The 14,349-nt window shown below is 65.1% G+C and overlaps 2 protein-coding genes across 4 annotated transcripts in view; one reads left to right on the top strand and one right to left on the bottom strand.

The window, feature by feature from the left end:
- MROH1 (maestro heat like repeat family member 1) overlaps positions 1 to 5,034 on the top strand; it is a 57,487-nt gene extending 52,453 nt beyond the window's left edge. For all 3 annotated transcript variants that reach the window (XM_049820059.1, XM_049820041.1, XM_049820050.1), the window contains 5 exons: positions 849 to 1,001; positions 1,132 to 1,266; positions 1,528 to 1,630; positions 2,584 to 2,649; positions 4,378 to 5,034. In XM_049820059.1, the coding sequence (XP_049676016.1) occupies positions 849 to 1,001; positions 1,132 to 1,266; positions 1,528 to 1,630; positions 2,584 to 2,649; positions 4,378 to 4,463 (543 nt within the window). In that variant the 3' untranslated portion in view covers positions 4,464 to 5,034. The remainder of the gene's footprint in view (positions 1 to 848; positions 1,002 to 1,131; positions 1,267 to 1,527; positions 1,631 to 2,583; positions 2,650 to 4,377) is intronic.
- A 1,704-nt stretch (positions 5,035 to 6,738) lies between these two features.
- The window catches only part of BOP1 (BOP1 ribosomal biogenesis factor), a 67,927-nt gene continuing 60,316 nt past the window's right edge, over positions 6,739 to 14,349 (bottom strand). The window contains exons 4-16 of the mRNA XM_049820171.1: positions 13,263 to 13,417; positions 12,894 to 13,011; positions 12,705 to 12,806; positions 12,141 to 12,353; positions 11,406 to 11,567; positions 10,941 to 11,021; positions 10,404 to 10,473; positions 9,148 to 9,280; positions 8,514 to 8,694; positions 8,076 to 8,364; positions 7,829 to 7,913; positions 7,263 to 7,370; positions 6,739 to 7,038 (exon numbers count right to left, since the gene is read on the bottom strand). Of these exons, the coding sequence (XP_049676128.1) occupies positions 6,885 to 7,038; positions 7,263 to 7,370; positions 7,829 to 7,913; positions 8,076 to 8,364; positions 8,514 to 8,694; positions 9,148 to 9,280; positions 10,404 to 10,473; positions 10,941 to 11,021; positions 11,406 to 11,567; positions 12,141 to 12,353; positions 12,705 to 12,806; positions 12,894 to 13,011; positions 13,263 to 13,417 (1,851 nt within the window). The 3' untranslated portion in view covers positions 6,739 to 6,884. The remainder of the gene's footprint in view (positions 7,039 to 7,262; positions 7,371 to 7,828; positions 7,914 to 8,075; positions 8,365 to 8,513; positions 8,695 to 9,147; positions 9,281 to 10,403; positions 10,474 to 10,940; positions 11,022 to 11,405; positions 11,568 to 12,140; positions 12,354 to 12,704; positions 12,807 to 12,893; positions 13,012 to 13,262; positions 13,418 to 14,349) is intronic.

Here is a 14,349-nt window from a genome sequence, read left to right as displayed (position 1 = left end):
GCAGGAGCAAGGGCAGAGTGAGGCCGGGGAGAGGGGAGAAGTCCTCTGCGGGTCTGTCCCAGGGGGTTTCACTGCCCTTAGCAGTCTCTGTCCACCCCCCAAGCCCCTCCAGCATCACCACGGAGAAGCTTGATGCTTCTGCTCAGCTTGCAGCCCGTCCCGGGGCTTAAGCCTCGTCCTCTGCTCCCGCGCTGAGCTGCCGCAGTCCCGCCGGGAGCATCCCCGCCTTGGCCAGGCCCTTGCTGCACCCCACGCTCCGGCTTTGTGGGTGCCGTCGTCTCTGCTGCTTCTCTGGCCTGAGCAGAACTGCAGCCGGGAGCGTGCTCTGCCCCTTCGAACGGCTGGAGCTGGCTGCGGCATGAAGACCCCCATCCCCAAACTCGGCTCCCAGCTCCTCCCGGGTGCCGGCTGGTGGGGGGCTCTGGACCAGCGGGAGAAAACGGGCATGATGGTGGCTGAAATTTGGGATGAAGAGGCAGGGGGCTGTGGTTTTGTGGAGTCATTAGGTGGGAGGGAGTGAATTTACACCCCTAACAGAGCCTGTCCTCAGCCCACGGGTGGTTTTGTTGTTATTTCCTGGCGAAGAGTTGTCTAAAATAGTTTTCAAAAACCAACCAAACGAACAGAAAAAGCTGAGGTCCTGCCGCTGAGGACCGGGGCAGCCTGGGAAGGAGGTGCTGAGGTTTTGGGACAGACAGGAGCGTTTCTTTTGCCGCTCTGATGCCCTCCAGCCTGAGAAGCGAGGTGGTGGGTGGTGGGAGCAGCCTTGCCAGATGCATCCCCCGAATCGGGAGATGCCCAGCGCAGGTCGGTTCCCGCTGAGCCCTGCTCGTCCCCTCTGCCCGCAGGAGCAGCCTGACCTCCGCCAGTCCTCCATCGTCCTCTTCGGCAAACTGACCAAGTTCAGCGAAGGCAACTGCGAGGTCTTCTTCGAGCAAATCCTGAACGGGCTGGTGACGCTGCTGCTGCACCTCCAGGACCCGAAGCCGGAGGTTGTCAAAGTGAGTGCCCCGCTGGCCGCGCTGGCCGGCAGGAACCGGGGAGGGGGTGTCCTCCGCCCCGGCGTGGGGGTCCTGCGAGGTGCTGAGCTCTGGAGCGCGCCTGCTGCAGCCTCCCCTCTCTGTGCCGCAGGCCTGCAAGTTTGCTCTGCGCATGTGTGGTCCCAACATGGGCTGCGAGGGGCTCTGCGACATGTTCCTCAACCACCTGCGGGAGGACAGGAGCCTGCACTACGGGGAGTTCATGAACAACGTCTGCAAACACCTGGTGAGCGGTTGCCAGAGCCCGTGGCACCGGTGCCGGCACTGCCGGCGGGGCTCGTGCGGGGAGTGCGGGTCCGTAAGGTCCTCCAGGTCCTGGCCCTGTGTCCGGACGGGGCGATTCCCCCTCCCCAGCCCAGGCGTGTTCCTGGGCTGACCTCAGCCTCCCCAGGAGCTCCAGGCTTCCAGGAGATGGTGCCAGTGCCGCAGGCAGCCGGTCTCCTGTCCTGCGTGACTTCTTCTTCTTTGGCGGCTGTTTCTCTCCTAGATGCAGAGCTACCCAGAAATGCTGAACCGCCTGATCTTAACCAACCTGTTCTACTTCAAGAGCAACTGGGTGGACATCCGAGCAGCTGCGCCCATGTTCATCGGTAAGGCTGCTGGGGTCCTGCTCTCACGTGGCTTCGCGGTGGGGGGTGTCCTCTCCCCAGGACGTTGTTGTCCGAGGAATGCTTTCGGTCCCCGTTCTGCTGGGAGGGCGCTGCGGACGAGCAGGGCTGCTGGAAACGGCCAGGTCTTCTGGTGCCTCCATCTCGTGCGGAGCGCCAGCCTGCGCCTTGCCGTGCCCAGGCTTGGAGACGGGCACGCGTGCCACGTCCCCGGGTGGTGCCAGCACCCCAGGAACTTTTCTCCAGCCACTTCCCACTAATGCTGGCTGGGTGCGCGGTGTCTGCCGTGAGCAGCTGAGGTGGAAAGCGCGTGGCCGGGTCCTGCCACGGTTTGGATGACTGCCCGCCATGGGCAACGCCTGTACAGACCCCGGTTTGCAGCAGCAGCAGGCTGCCGGTGGGCTGCGCCGACGATGCCCTCGGTGGAGCCTGGACCGGCTCGGTCCATCGCTGTGAAGGTCTCCAGGCTCAGGGTGCAGCACGCGGGTGATGGCGAGCAACGTGGCCAGAAGAGCTGCCTCAGCCCCATGCCCTCAGCTCAGAGCGTTTCTGCGATTCCCCCTTTCTGAGGACGGGTAGCGCCCAGCCTTGCTTTTACCCCTTGAAGATTGGAGCAGGGGGGTACAGGACAGGTTTTGCTGCTTTCAGCACAGCCCTCAGCTGCACTGCGCTCGGATGTGCCCAGTGATGCTTTAGGATGAGTTACCGGAGCTGCAGGTGGCAGGGACGCTGGCAGGCATCTCCTTGGGGCACGTTAGGGTGTTGTGTGTACAACACCCACCATCGCCCTCGCCTGAGCGGTTGTTGAGGGGTTTCCATCGAGACCCTGCACAGCCCACGGACACAGGGACGAGTGAGCTGGTGCCCGGCGGCGTGCCCCCGTTACCCGCCTCCTCGCTCCTTGGTGGGATCCAGACCCTGAAATTCTTCCTCAGGCTTCCTCGTGCTGCACGTGGACGAAGACCACTGTCAGCAAGTGGACCTGGACCAACTCATTTCGGGTGAGTAGGTGCTGCCGCCCACGGCTTTCGCTGCTGGGGACTTGGCGGGGGGGGGGGGGGGGATTTGCCTCTGCCCGCCGGAGCTCAGCCCCGTGACGCTGCTGTGCCTGAGGGTCCTGCCCGGCTCTCGGAGCCGGCAGCTTTGGGGGCTTTAGGCCGTCGCAGAGGGACGAGTCTGCAATGGGATCCCGCTCCCTCCTGGATGCGCATCCCTGGGCGAGCTGGGGGACGCGGGGAATGTCCCCGACCTCCCGGACAGCCCACAAAGCCAGAGCTGTGGCCAGGATGAGCCCGGCACCTGCGGGCAACAGATGCGGAGGGGTCCTGGGCTGGAAAGCCGAGGTGCTGCGGGGGGCCGAGCCGTCGGCGCGGGGATGCTGAGACGGCACCTGGTTTGCACCCCGCGAGGGGCCGAGGTTGCAGCTCTGCTGGTGGGTGCCACGCGACCCCCAAAACCCCCACGCGACCCCCAAAACCCCACCGGGCTGGACGGCGAGCTCCGGTCCTTGGCCGGCAGCTCCGGCCCCGGGCGTCTGTCGGGGGGCTCAGGGGGGGCATTTGCAGTGGCTTAGCGTAAGCAGGAGGGGACTCGCAGGGTTTGTTTGTAACGTGTTAACCGTTAAAAGGCAGAGTTAAGGCTCGTTATGAAGGGCTAATAAAAAGTCGACTTGAAGCTGGTGGCATTTTGGAGCAGAGTTAAGTAATTTTCCTGGATTTCAGGGATTTTTTCCCTGTCACTAGTGACCTCATAGTATATAGTAATGCATGGAAACTTTTGGATTGTTCCAAGGGAGCTTAAAAAACACTAAAAAAGGAAAAACTATCTTTCCGTTGGCTCCCTGAGCCCTTCCAGAAGAAAGAGGCCTGTCTGTTTGAAACAAGTGAAAGATAATCTGCCTGCGTGTGAGTAATCGCTGGAGCGAGCAGGCCTGGATTGGGTTGCGCGAGCTTCCCGTGTTGAGTGGCTCGGCCGTGCGGGGGTCCGGGGGGGGCTTCGGCGTTACGCCCCCGCGGCCGGGCCCGGCGAGGCACGAGGACGCGGCGAGCGGGCACGTAAATCAGGGGAGCCCGGCTGGCTGCGGGAGCAGAATTTGGGGGGGGGACGACACATGGGAGGGAGGCGAGGGCTCTCCTGCGCCGGGTAAACAAGCTACTGGAAAAATATTATTATACTTTTACTGCTAGGAAAAACTACCTGGATTGTTTTCTTACTACCGGGAGCCGTTCCAGGCATTAGGAAATCGTGCTGATAGGGGAGGCTTGGCCCGGCGAGCGTCTGCACAGCCCCGCGGGCCCCCGGGGGCTCCGCTCCCGGCTCCGTTCCCCTCCCCGGCCCTGGACCCCCGTGCTGGGGGCCCTTCTCCTCCCCAGGTCGGTGCAGGAGCAGCCCCACCGGCTCGAGCCCCGCGCCCCAAAGACCCCTCCCCGGTCCCCCACCGCCCCGGGACCAGGCAGAGCCAGCAGCCTCCGTGGCACCGTCCCGCTGCCGTGGCGTGGGTCCCCTGGGCTCTGCGGAGCTGGGGGGCTCCTGGGGGGGGGCTGAGGAGGACTTAGGGCGCCTGTTCCCCCCCTGGGGCGTGTGACGGGGCTGACGGGGGGGCCCAGCATCCCTGGGACTGGAGTTTCTCCTTCCTTGTGCGATGGAGCAAAGCCAGGATGCGGCTGGGGGTGGTGGGTGGCTGTGGTCCCGCAGCCCCCCCCGGCATGTCTGTGCTCTGCTCCTTCCAGCTCTGAACCTGCTCCTGAAGGACCCCGTCCCTGCTGTCCGCGTGAAGGTGGCAGAGACCCTGGGCCGCCTCGTCAGGATCCTGTGAGCCCCCCGGGGGCCCCCCCCAGCTCCGCCGCAGCAATAGTCGGGTCGGCTCCTCGCCACGAGCCCCAACGGCTTTGGGTCCCTGCGGGCACTGCCACGTCTTCCTGCATCCCGGGGTCCGGCTCGCCTGCCTTCGCGGCAGCCCCCGTCGTCTTCCTCTGCTCTCGCCAGCCTGCGGGAGCCCACCCGAAACCCCCCCCCCCCCCCCAATACCAGGACTGGCTTGGCCCGGCTGTGGCACTGTGGTGGCCGGAGGACACGGTGGGCACGTGGCCCCTCTCCGCAGGCTGCTGGATGGGGTCCTGGTTGACTTATGGGATGAGGGTCCTGGGCAGGGATGTGGCAGCATGGGGAGGGAAGGGGCTGCAGCTGCCCCACAGCCGTGGGCCGGCAGCATCCCTGGGCTCTGCCGGGAGCAGGACGGAGCCTGAGCACCCCCCCTCACCCCGGCTGCCTCCAGCCCCTCGTCCCACCCTGCTGCTCTCCGGTACTGAAGACAGGGGCCCCAGTCGATGAATGTGACCGTCCTCTTGACACACATGTACATAAACGTATTTTTAAATAAAGCTCTTTGCTCCTCAAGCGTTGTGATGGGGTGAAGGGGATGGGTTTCCCACCCCAACCCCACGGCTGTGTGAGCCGGGTCGTGGCAGGGGCTTCGGGGAGCGGCACGGAGGAAACCGCTGGCTGTGCAGGGATCCCCTTCGGAGGAAGACGCTGGCTCTCTTCCCCCTGCCTTTGCCAAAGGGAAAGCGCAGCACTGGCCCTGGCTCGGGTCATGGGGTCCCCTCGAGCTGGTCCTGCCCTGCTCCTCGTCGTGGGTTTCTGTCCCTACACTGGAGCTCGCTGCTCTGGTCACCTCTGGGCTCTTCTTCAGGTGCTGATTCTGTTCCAGCTCCTGCTGCTCCGGGCCCTGCTCTGCTCCCTGGGCTCCTTTGCTGGTATGTTAGTGATACAGGGGGCCGGGGGCAGGGGCAGCGCTCTCTGGGCGCTTCCTCCGCAACCAGAAGCAGCAGAGGGAGGTGTGGGGTGGCAGCGGTCCCGTTGCGTGACCTGGCACCATCCTCCCAGCAGCGCTCCTCCTTGGCACTCAGCAGTGACGCCTGCATCTAGCAGGGCTTGCAGCGTCAGTAGGGCTCAGAGTGAACAAGCCAGGGCAGAGAAGAGCTGCCGTGAGAGAGGCAGGAGTGGTTGGTGCTGCGGGGAGGGTGGAGAGGTCACCTGGGGCTTGGCGGCAGGAGGTGGCCTGTGAGCTCGTGGCCCTGCCGTGCCGCCGCGGTGCCCGTGGGCTCTGGTGCTCCCGTGGCTCCCGCGGCTGCTGGGGCCTTTCCGTTGCTGTGGGACAATCCCTCAGCCCTGCCTGCTCCCTGGGCCAAAAGAGCTCTGGAATCCTGCACAGCCTCTCCAGCTGTTCAGCTCTGGTGTGGCAGGGGGATTCCTGGGATGGCTGGGCTGCACCTGGGCTGTGGCCGTGCACCCCCCACCCCGCCACTCTGGGTGAGGGGGTGATCAAGGGAGATACCCTCCCAGCCTTTTTCCTCTTGTGGAACCCCTAGGTGGGCTCTGCATCATGTTCGATGCCGGCTCTGACCCATGACCCCAACTCAGGGGCAAGCCCAGGTGATGTGGGACCCTGTAGCAGGGGTCTTGTGGGGTGCTGGGGCCACCCTGGCTCGCGGCAGCCTCCCCAGCCGTGCAAGTGTGGGCCAGGGAGGGTCCCAGCCGGATCCCCCCCCACCAAGGCCAGCAGCGGGGAGGGCCGGGTCCCGTGGCCATCCTGGCCCACGGCCAGCGCTGAGCTCATGCGCGGGATGAGCTCACGGTGGTTGTCGGACCGCAGGCTGCCGAGGGCAGCACGTGGGGATCCTCCGCTGGGACCATGGGTGAGGGGGACAGATGGGGCCCTGCTTCCCCCCCCTAGCTGGGGTGACCCCCAGGGACCATGGGGGGGGTGATGCTGGGGGTTAGAGGGGTGCTGGGGTGGGGGGGGCTAATGCATTTTGGTCACTGCTGGGTGCCGGCTGCTCGCCCTGTCCTTGCACTGGATGCGTGTGGGGCAGCGGGTGTTGGGATTCCTGGTGGTGGGTGCATGTCCCCCGCCTGGGTACAGGGCTGGGACCTACTGCAGCCCAGGAGCCACTGTGTCCCCCCCGCCCAGGGCTGGTGCATGGTGGGGGGGCAGCTTGGAGCCCCGGGCTGGGCCAGGCACTGAGGGATGTGCCCCTCACTGCGGAGCTAGCAAGGCAGGACAAAAAGTGGTGCGGGATTGTATCCAAAGGAGTTTAATGAGAAAGGTCCCAGGAGTCCATGCGCAGGAGTGATGTTCCCGGCAGAGCGCGGTGGTCCCGGCGCTGCCCCGCGCCTGCAGGTTGCTGCTGTTGGGCTGGGATGGGGGCGGGGAGGTGCTGGCGCTGGGCGGCAGCTATGTGTAGAGCCGGACGGTGCCGTCGGCGCCGGAGGAGAAGACCCAGGGTTGGGTGGGGTGGAAGAGCACATCGAGGACGCCCAGGTCCAATGTCATCGTGTGGCCCTTCAGCACCTTCACGGGCACCAGCAATGGGTTCTGCAGCAGGTCGCTGTGGTGGAGGAAGACAGGTCAGGACGGGGCTTGGGCTCCCTCCCTGGGGTACCCACCCCCCCGGAGTCACCCCACAAACGCTGCACCCCCCACCCGATGCACAGGGCAACACCCTACCCTCCCCACCCAGCAGCCCCTCCAGGGATTTGCCGCGCTGCCGCTTGCCGGAGGAGAGGGGACACGACGCCGAACCCCCGTGGCTCCCCCTGCCCCCCCACGTACTTGTAGACCATGCCGTGGCAAACGATGACGGTCCCGTCGTCCGAGCCCGAGGCGAAGAGCGGGTAGTGCTTGTGGAAGGCCACGCTCCGTAACGCTTTCTTGTGGTGCCTGCAATGACGGCAGGTGCGATGTCAGGGCAAGGGGGGACACAGACTCTGCCCCTGTCCTGACCCTTGGCCGGGGCGCCTGGGTCTGCGCACGGATGGGCATTATGGACCCCAAACTCTGCTGTGAATGACCGTGTGTATGGGAGGGGGAGAGGGAAACCAGGACAGACTGGGACCCACTGTGGGCAGCTCAAATTAGCCCAGCACCTCCTGCCCTAGAGGCTTTGCCCACCCCGGGAGAGCTGTGGTCACCGTCCCCCACTCCGGCACAGGAGAGCCGTGAGACACCAAAATGCTGGGCAGGGATGGCTGCTCCTGGCACAGCCCCAACGGGCTCCATCCTGCTGCCAGGTCCCCAGAGAGAAAATAGCCCCGGGAAGGGGCCCCGTGGAGTTTGGGGGAGGCTGCGGGCAGGTTAATGGGGAGCAGGCGGAGGCTGGCCCCAGCCCCGGGGCTCACCGCAGCAGCTGGTAGGGTCTGGTGGAGAGGTCCAGGTCGAACCAGGCCAGCTTGCTGTCATAGCTGCCGCAGATGATGTTGTCGCCTGTGAGAGGGAACAGGGTATTACTGGGGTTGCCAGCGAACCCCACGGTGTCCTGTTGGCACCCAAACCCCTGCCTGCACCCCAGGCAGCCTGGCTGAGCGGGACACTCTGTACTGGCTTAGGAGACCTGGTAGCTCCTTGGGGAACACGCAGGACACATACCTCCAGGGTGGATGGCCATGCTGGACACCCACTTGCAGTTTGTCATCAGCTTCTTGGTGAGCTCCTGCTTGAGGAGGTTGTAGACGCGGACGTAGCGCTGGGTGGCCACGAAGAAGTAGGGCCGGATGGGGTGGAAGAGCACGCACTGCACCAGCCCCTTGCTCTTGCGGAAGGGGTTCTGGCTCCAGCGCTTGCTGGTCTGGTGGATCAGCACTTGCATGTTGCTGTTGTCCGACACGACGCTGGCGAAGTAGTCGCCTTTGCCGTGCCAGGTCACCTGCTTCACGGCCTGCGGAGAGCGGGGAGGGGGACACGGGTCAGACCCATCGGTGGGACTGCTCCTTGCCTCGCCAGGGAGTCACCCACCACCCTGGGGAGCAGCCCCCCGGCCAGCCTGGCTCCCACAGGGCGCCCCCCCCACCCCCCCCCCCCCCCGACCTTGCTGTGCTGAACAACCAGCCGGACGCCTTTGCTGTGCTCTTCCATGGTGGCTGTCACCCACTGCACGGGCTGGACCCGCTCCTCCTCCGGTGCCACGTAGGACTCGAGCAGCTGGTCGGTGGCCCCGTAGAGCAGCTTGTCCCCGAGGCAGGGGTTCACCAGCAGCACCGACTGATCCCTGCAGCGTGGGATGAGTGCATAAGTCAGGGCACGCCACTGAGGAGAAGAAACCCCTGTGGGGCCACGGGATGGCCCCTGGCACAGGGCCAGGACCACAGGGAGGGACATGTAGGACTCTGCAAGCAGTCAGGCCCTTCTGTAGACCAGCGAAGAGAAAAGAGGGAGGATACAGGGAGCTCTGTCATAGCCCAAATGCCCCAGGAAGGATGGTGGGGACTGACTGGTTCCTCCACAGAAGAATGAGGGCCACCAAATGAAGTGGGAGGCAAGGTGACAGTGAGCAGAGGTGGCTTTGCACACCAGAGCGTGGCCAACCTCGCTGCTGGGGCTGCCACGAGTTTATAGGTGCTTCTTGGAGGCCGGACAGGCTTTGGGAGAAGAACTCCAGGAACCGCTCCAGCTCAGGGAGCAGCCAGCTGGAGGACGGCGAAAGCCATGCTGGGACACTCACACGCAGATGGCCACCAGGCAGATGGTGGGGTTGGGGTTCCAGGCGACACTCTTCACCACGCCGCCCACGGGCACGGTCTTCATGCAGCGAGCTGTGCACACCTCCCAGAACCGCACCGTGCAGTCATCCGAGCCTGCGGAACAGGACGGGGTTGGCCAGGGCCAGGTACGGTCCGTCCTCTCCCCCCCCCCGCCAGGGACACCAGGGACACCATGCAGGGGATGCCACAGCTTGGCTCAGCAGCACGGGGCTCCAGGGCACGTCCCCAAGCCGTAGGGGAGAGCAGCCCCACACTGTCCCTGCTTGCAGCCTTTGGGGAGCAGCGAGAGGAACGCGGCAGTGCCCGCGATTCCCCAGCAGCTTCTCCGCACGGCAGCAGCTCCAGCACCACCAAGGCGAGACGTGACCGGGGGCTGCTGCCGAGAGAACAGGCCCCCACCCCGCTCCCTCCAGCACCGCGTCTCTGCCCGTGGTCCCTCTCCTGACGCGCGGGGCTCCCGGCGCAGCTGCCGTGCTGGCAGCATGCCTGGCTCGGCACGGCACGGCACGGCATGGGCCCGTCTAGCTGTGAGATGCAGGCAGGCAGCTCCCCGGGCAGGCTTTTCTGCGGGCAGGCACGGCAGGAGCAGGTAGCCGGCGGCGTGCGCGTGTCCCCGCAGGTCGGGTTATTTTTAACGCCTGATCTCAGCCACTTTCCCAGCCCGGGGCCAGGAATTCCACGTTGTGCAACCGACCGACACCGCGGCCACCGGGAGCTGGCAGCCTGGAAACTCCAGCGCTATAAAAAGCACATGTGCCTTTGTGGGCTGTTAAACTGCCATCTGCTCTCAATCTCCAGCCTCCGGCCGGCCGCGCAGGGCTCTGCCGTTCGCTCCTCCAGCCTCACTTTCTCCACTGCTGAGCGGGAGGGACGCAGGCTCCTGGGTGGGGTCCCGAGAGCGGCTGGAAAAACCCACGGAGCCTTCTGGAGGCAAGGCGCCTTGCCGCAGGCTGGGGGGACGCACGCTGCCGGCGTGGGCAGCCACAGGGCTCCCAGGGATTGCTCTTTTCCTCCTGCCTAGGCTTCTCCCACGGCCGTGCACCGGTGGAGCGCGCTGGCAGGCTCCCCGGCAGCCCCAGCTTTCACACGTGTACAGGGCGGCAGTCCCAAGCCTCATGCTGGCATGGGGTGATGACGGGACCAGCTCCGGTGCTGGGGCCAGGCTAGTGGCACCCGGTGTGTCCGGGATGCCCCGGTCTGGGGAGCGAAGCCTTACCTGACACCAGCCACTGTCCGCTGGGAGAGATGCTGAGGCAACGCACCAGGCTGGTGTGCCCACGGTAGACCTGGGGAGGGAGACGGGAGGTGGGTGAGGATCCCACGTAGCCCAGTGGCTCCTCCGTGGGGACCTCCCCACACTGCCATGGGTTCAGCAAGGAGGGAGAGGGGGCCTGGGGTCACTTGTCTCTAGAGATCTGAGTGCTGCTGACCTCCCCCCCCAGCCCCAGCATGACCAGCCCCGGGGGCTCTGCTCTTTTCCTGGGGCAGGTCCCCTGCTCTGCCTATCTGCAATCGTGCTGATCCCAGTCCTGCCTCACCTGCTGCAGGCAGGACCCCATCGCTGCCTCATTCTGCCCAGCACGGGCTGCAGGGCTGGTCGACTCCCTCTGGGGCTAACAGGCAGCAGCTGTGCCCAGAACAGCCATTACGGGTGCGTGGGCACACCTGGTCTCACCAGGACCGGCTTGGGCACAGCTCACTGCCACGGGCACGCACGGCGGCCCCCCCTCCCCAGCTCCGCGCATCCACTTACCAGGGCCTGGGTGGTGGGGAAAGGCTGCAGGTCCCGCGGCTTCGGCAGCTTGGGGATCAGGTCCTCTGGGTCCACGTTGACCTGTGAGAGGCAGGAGGTGAGGCACAACCAGGCAGAACCTCGGCTCCCCCGGCACCGGTGCTGGTGCCCTGTGTGCAGGAGCTGTACAGCCCCCGCAGCCCCAGGGCAGGCTCCGGCTGGAAAGCCCAGGCTCAAGGCTCCGAGCCAGAGGGAGATCACAGGACAGCACTTTTGTAAGCATGGGCACGGCCCTCATCGCAGCTCAGGAGCTCTGTGGCGAGCTGGGACTGGCACTGCAGGTAGGTGGGGGGCAAGAGGCCTTTAGGAGCACCAGTTTGTGCCCCAGAGCATCGCGGTCCCCTGACCAGCTGAGTGCCATCAGAGCAGAGATCAGTCTGAAACTTTCCCAGGACACCCAGGTGGTGGGGCGGGAGAAGCCCTTACCCGCATTTTCCTCTGGCGCGGGCAGAGGTAGAGGTCCAGGCAGCGCTCGAAGCGCTCGTGGATGAAGCGGGAATAGGCAGGCACTGCCCGCAGGCACCGGTACTGCTGGGGCACGAAGTTCAGCTTCCTCTCGGCTGGCTCCTGCTGCTCCCAGGCTAGCTTCTGCGGGACGGAGGGGACCCCGGGTCAGCAGGGCTGGCAGGGACCCCAGATGGCGAGGTCCCCTGGCACTTCCCCTCTCCAAGCCCAGCAAGAACCATCCTCGAGCTGGTTTCTCGCCGGCCAGCACCGTGCTGCTCTGCGAGACACCGCACTTAGCCCTCTCTGCCCCAGCACCCCTCTGTCTGCCTCCAGCCAAGCCCTCCTCAGCCTGCCAGGATCTTGCTGCCTGTTTCCCCCACCCCCAGCCTCTGGGCTTAGTGTGCCAGGATGAACCCCGCACCAGGAGACCCCTCCAGTAGTTTAGTTTGGAGGCTGTACCTTGCTGTCACAGGGACACCCCGCTCCCTGGGAGGTAGCCCCGCTTCTTCTGTTTTGATTCAGGGGACTGAGGAACCTTTCCTTGCAAGGTCTTGACATGATGTGGTCTCTAGGGTGTCCCTCCGAGGCGCAACACTTTCCCCGCTGCCCTCCCCGGCACGGCACAGCCCCCCCTCGGGTCGTGGCACCTACTGAGCTCCCCAGATGCCCAGAGCTTTCCCTTGCAGGTCCTGGCCCCCCACGGCCCCCCCTTACCTCCTCCTCGCTGAGCAGGTACTCGGGCGGGGGGTTGTACGACTCCTCGTGCCCAGGCAGCTTCATCTTGGGGGCTGGGACGTGCATCTTGTGACGGCCCAGAATGGAGTTGGGATCTTCGTGGGCCCAGAGGTCGTAGTATGTAGGTGTGTCGTCCTTGGGCTTACGGGGCTTGATCCAGCCCATCTTGATGGCGTGGACTAGCTTGGAGACCTGTGGGGCAGGGAGAGGTCAATCCCAGGAGCCACAGGACTCCGCAGGCTTGGGGAGGAGGAGGTGTGGGATGTGAGGAAGGAAACAAATGCCTCTGGGCACAGCTCTGCAGCCCTGGGAGCCTGGCAGGGCTGCACAGGACCGGAGGACTTGGCACGGGTTTACAAGTGGACACAAACTGCTACAGCAGGAACGGTCATGGGGGTGGGTGAGCCACGGCAGGGACTGCCGGACAGGAGAGCAGCCGCAGGCATCATCCTTCAGCGCTGCGGTCTGCGATGGGGGTTCCAGTCGCAGGCAGAGCTTGGCTTTGTGCTCCCAGCTCACCCAAGGTGCTGTCAGACCTCTCACCTTCTCCTTCTCGATGAGGGAAGGGATGAAGCTCCGCTTGTCCGCTGGGCGATTCGTCACCGGGTGGATCATGACCTCGTGGGTGAAGAAGTCAACGGCCGGCTGTGGAGACACAGACCTGAGTCATCCTGCCCATCCTGGGGCAACCCAGCACTCGGAGCAAGCGCAGCGGGTGTGCCGTGACCCTACCTCGTAGGGATTGAAGTGGACATCCCCAAACTGCCCTTTCTGGAGCCGATGCACCAGGTCCACCTGCTCGTCTGTCAGCTTTATGTCTGCACCCGTCATCTTGTCCTGGACCGTTCGCCTGCAGGGAACCGAACGAGGCAGGGTTAGGGCTGGACGGCAGCGTCCACCCCTGACGGTGGTACAAGCCCCGTGACCGTGAAGCCCTGAGCTCCCAAAGCCACACGCCAGGAGTCACAACGGGAGACCTTGAGCTCTCCAGCTTGTGCTCTACAGCCCCAGGCTCCGGGGAGTCAGGGTGTTTCAAGCCCTGATGTGGACGGACACACACATCACGCCGTGCACTGAGGTGGCCCTCCCCTCCCTGCTCACCAGTAGTCGGGGTTCTCCATCTTCTCCAGGAACATGTCCAGCTCATCCTTGTTCCGGATGGGCTTGTAGATCTTCTTGCCCTCCAGGTTGTAGCCGATGTGCGGGAAGTCCTGGTACCACTCCATGGGGATGTTGCCCACCGTGTTGCGAATGTCCTGGAGGGGAGCAGAGGGAAGTGGTGTGAGGGCAGGGGACACCATTTCAAGCAGATGCACCCCTGGGTGCCGGGGGGGTTAAAAAAGGAGGGAGGGGGTAGGAAAGCTGTGTGATGTCCATCCCCCTGCCCAGGCACACATGCTGCCGGCGGCCAGGGTGGCACGGGACTGGACTCGGGTGCACCGGGATGGTGCAGGCTGGGAGGGCAATGACCGAACCCCAAAGCTGCAGTGGGCTGAGCGGGGTCGGACCTCCAATGGCAGTGCCCTGCACGACCACGGGCTGCGCTTCGTTAGGGGACGTGCGGCCCCTTCCTCCACGTTCGGGGCAGAGGATGCAAGCGTCGAGGTAAGCAGCGCCTGGGGCTCATTTACCGCAGCAGGAAGGGTTTAAAAAACCTTTGAACGGCTCGATGAACGGTGAAACGCCAGTGCGCGGCATCGGCTGCAGCTGGGCTTCGGCTGCCTGCCGGAGCACGCGGGCAGGGGGCTGCGGGCGGGCGGTCAGCAGCACTGCAGCTGAGCACATTCCTGCATCCATCCCGCAGGCAGGAGCGCGCCTCACATTTTCCGATCGCCAGCTGCCAGGCCAGCTCCCTCCCCCTGCACACGGATGCGCGCGCCCGGCCGGCCGCTGCCTTTTTCGGCTGCCCGTACCGGGAGCAGGCAGCTGCCCCCAAGGCACCGGTGGCTTCGTCCCTTCCCTTGGTTCCACGGCCACCGGGGTCTGCGTGTGGCCACGAGTCCCGCGGCTCTGGGGCAGGAGCAGCCCCTGGCATCACGGTGTGCTGGTGAAACGGGCCAGCCGGCACCACGGGCACATTTCGGAAATGCCGCCGGGTTCTGCGTCTCCTGTCCCCGATGATGCTGGCAGGGAGCATGAGAGACTGCTGCCCTGGTCCCCACCAGCAGCTCGCGTGGGGACACGCTGC

Source organism: Accipiter gentilis, chromosome 2 (assembly GCF_929443795.1).
Source record: "Accipiter gentilis chromosome 2, bAccGen1.1, whole genome shotgun sequence".
NCBI classification, from domain to species: Eukaryota; Metazoa; Chordata; class Aves; order Accipitriformes; family Accipitridae; genus Astur; species Astur gentilis.
The sequence above is the reverse complement of the archived record's forward strand: the minus strand, read 5'-3'. Positions and strand labels throughout refer to the sequence as shown.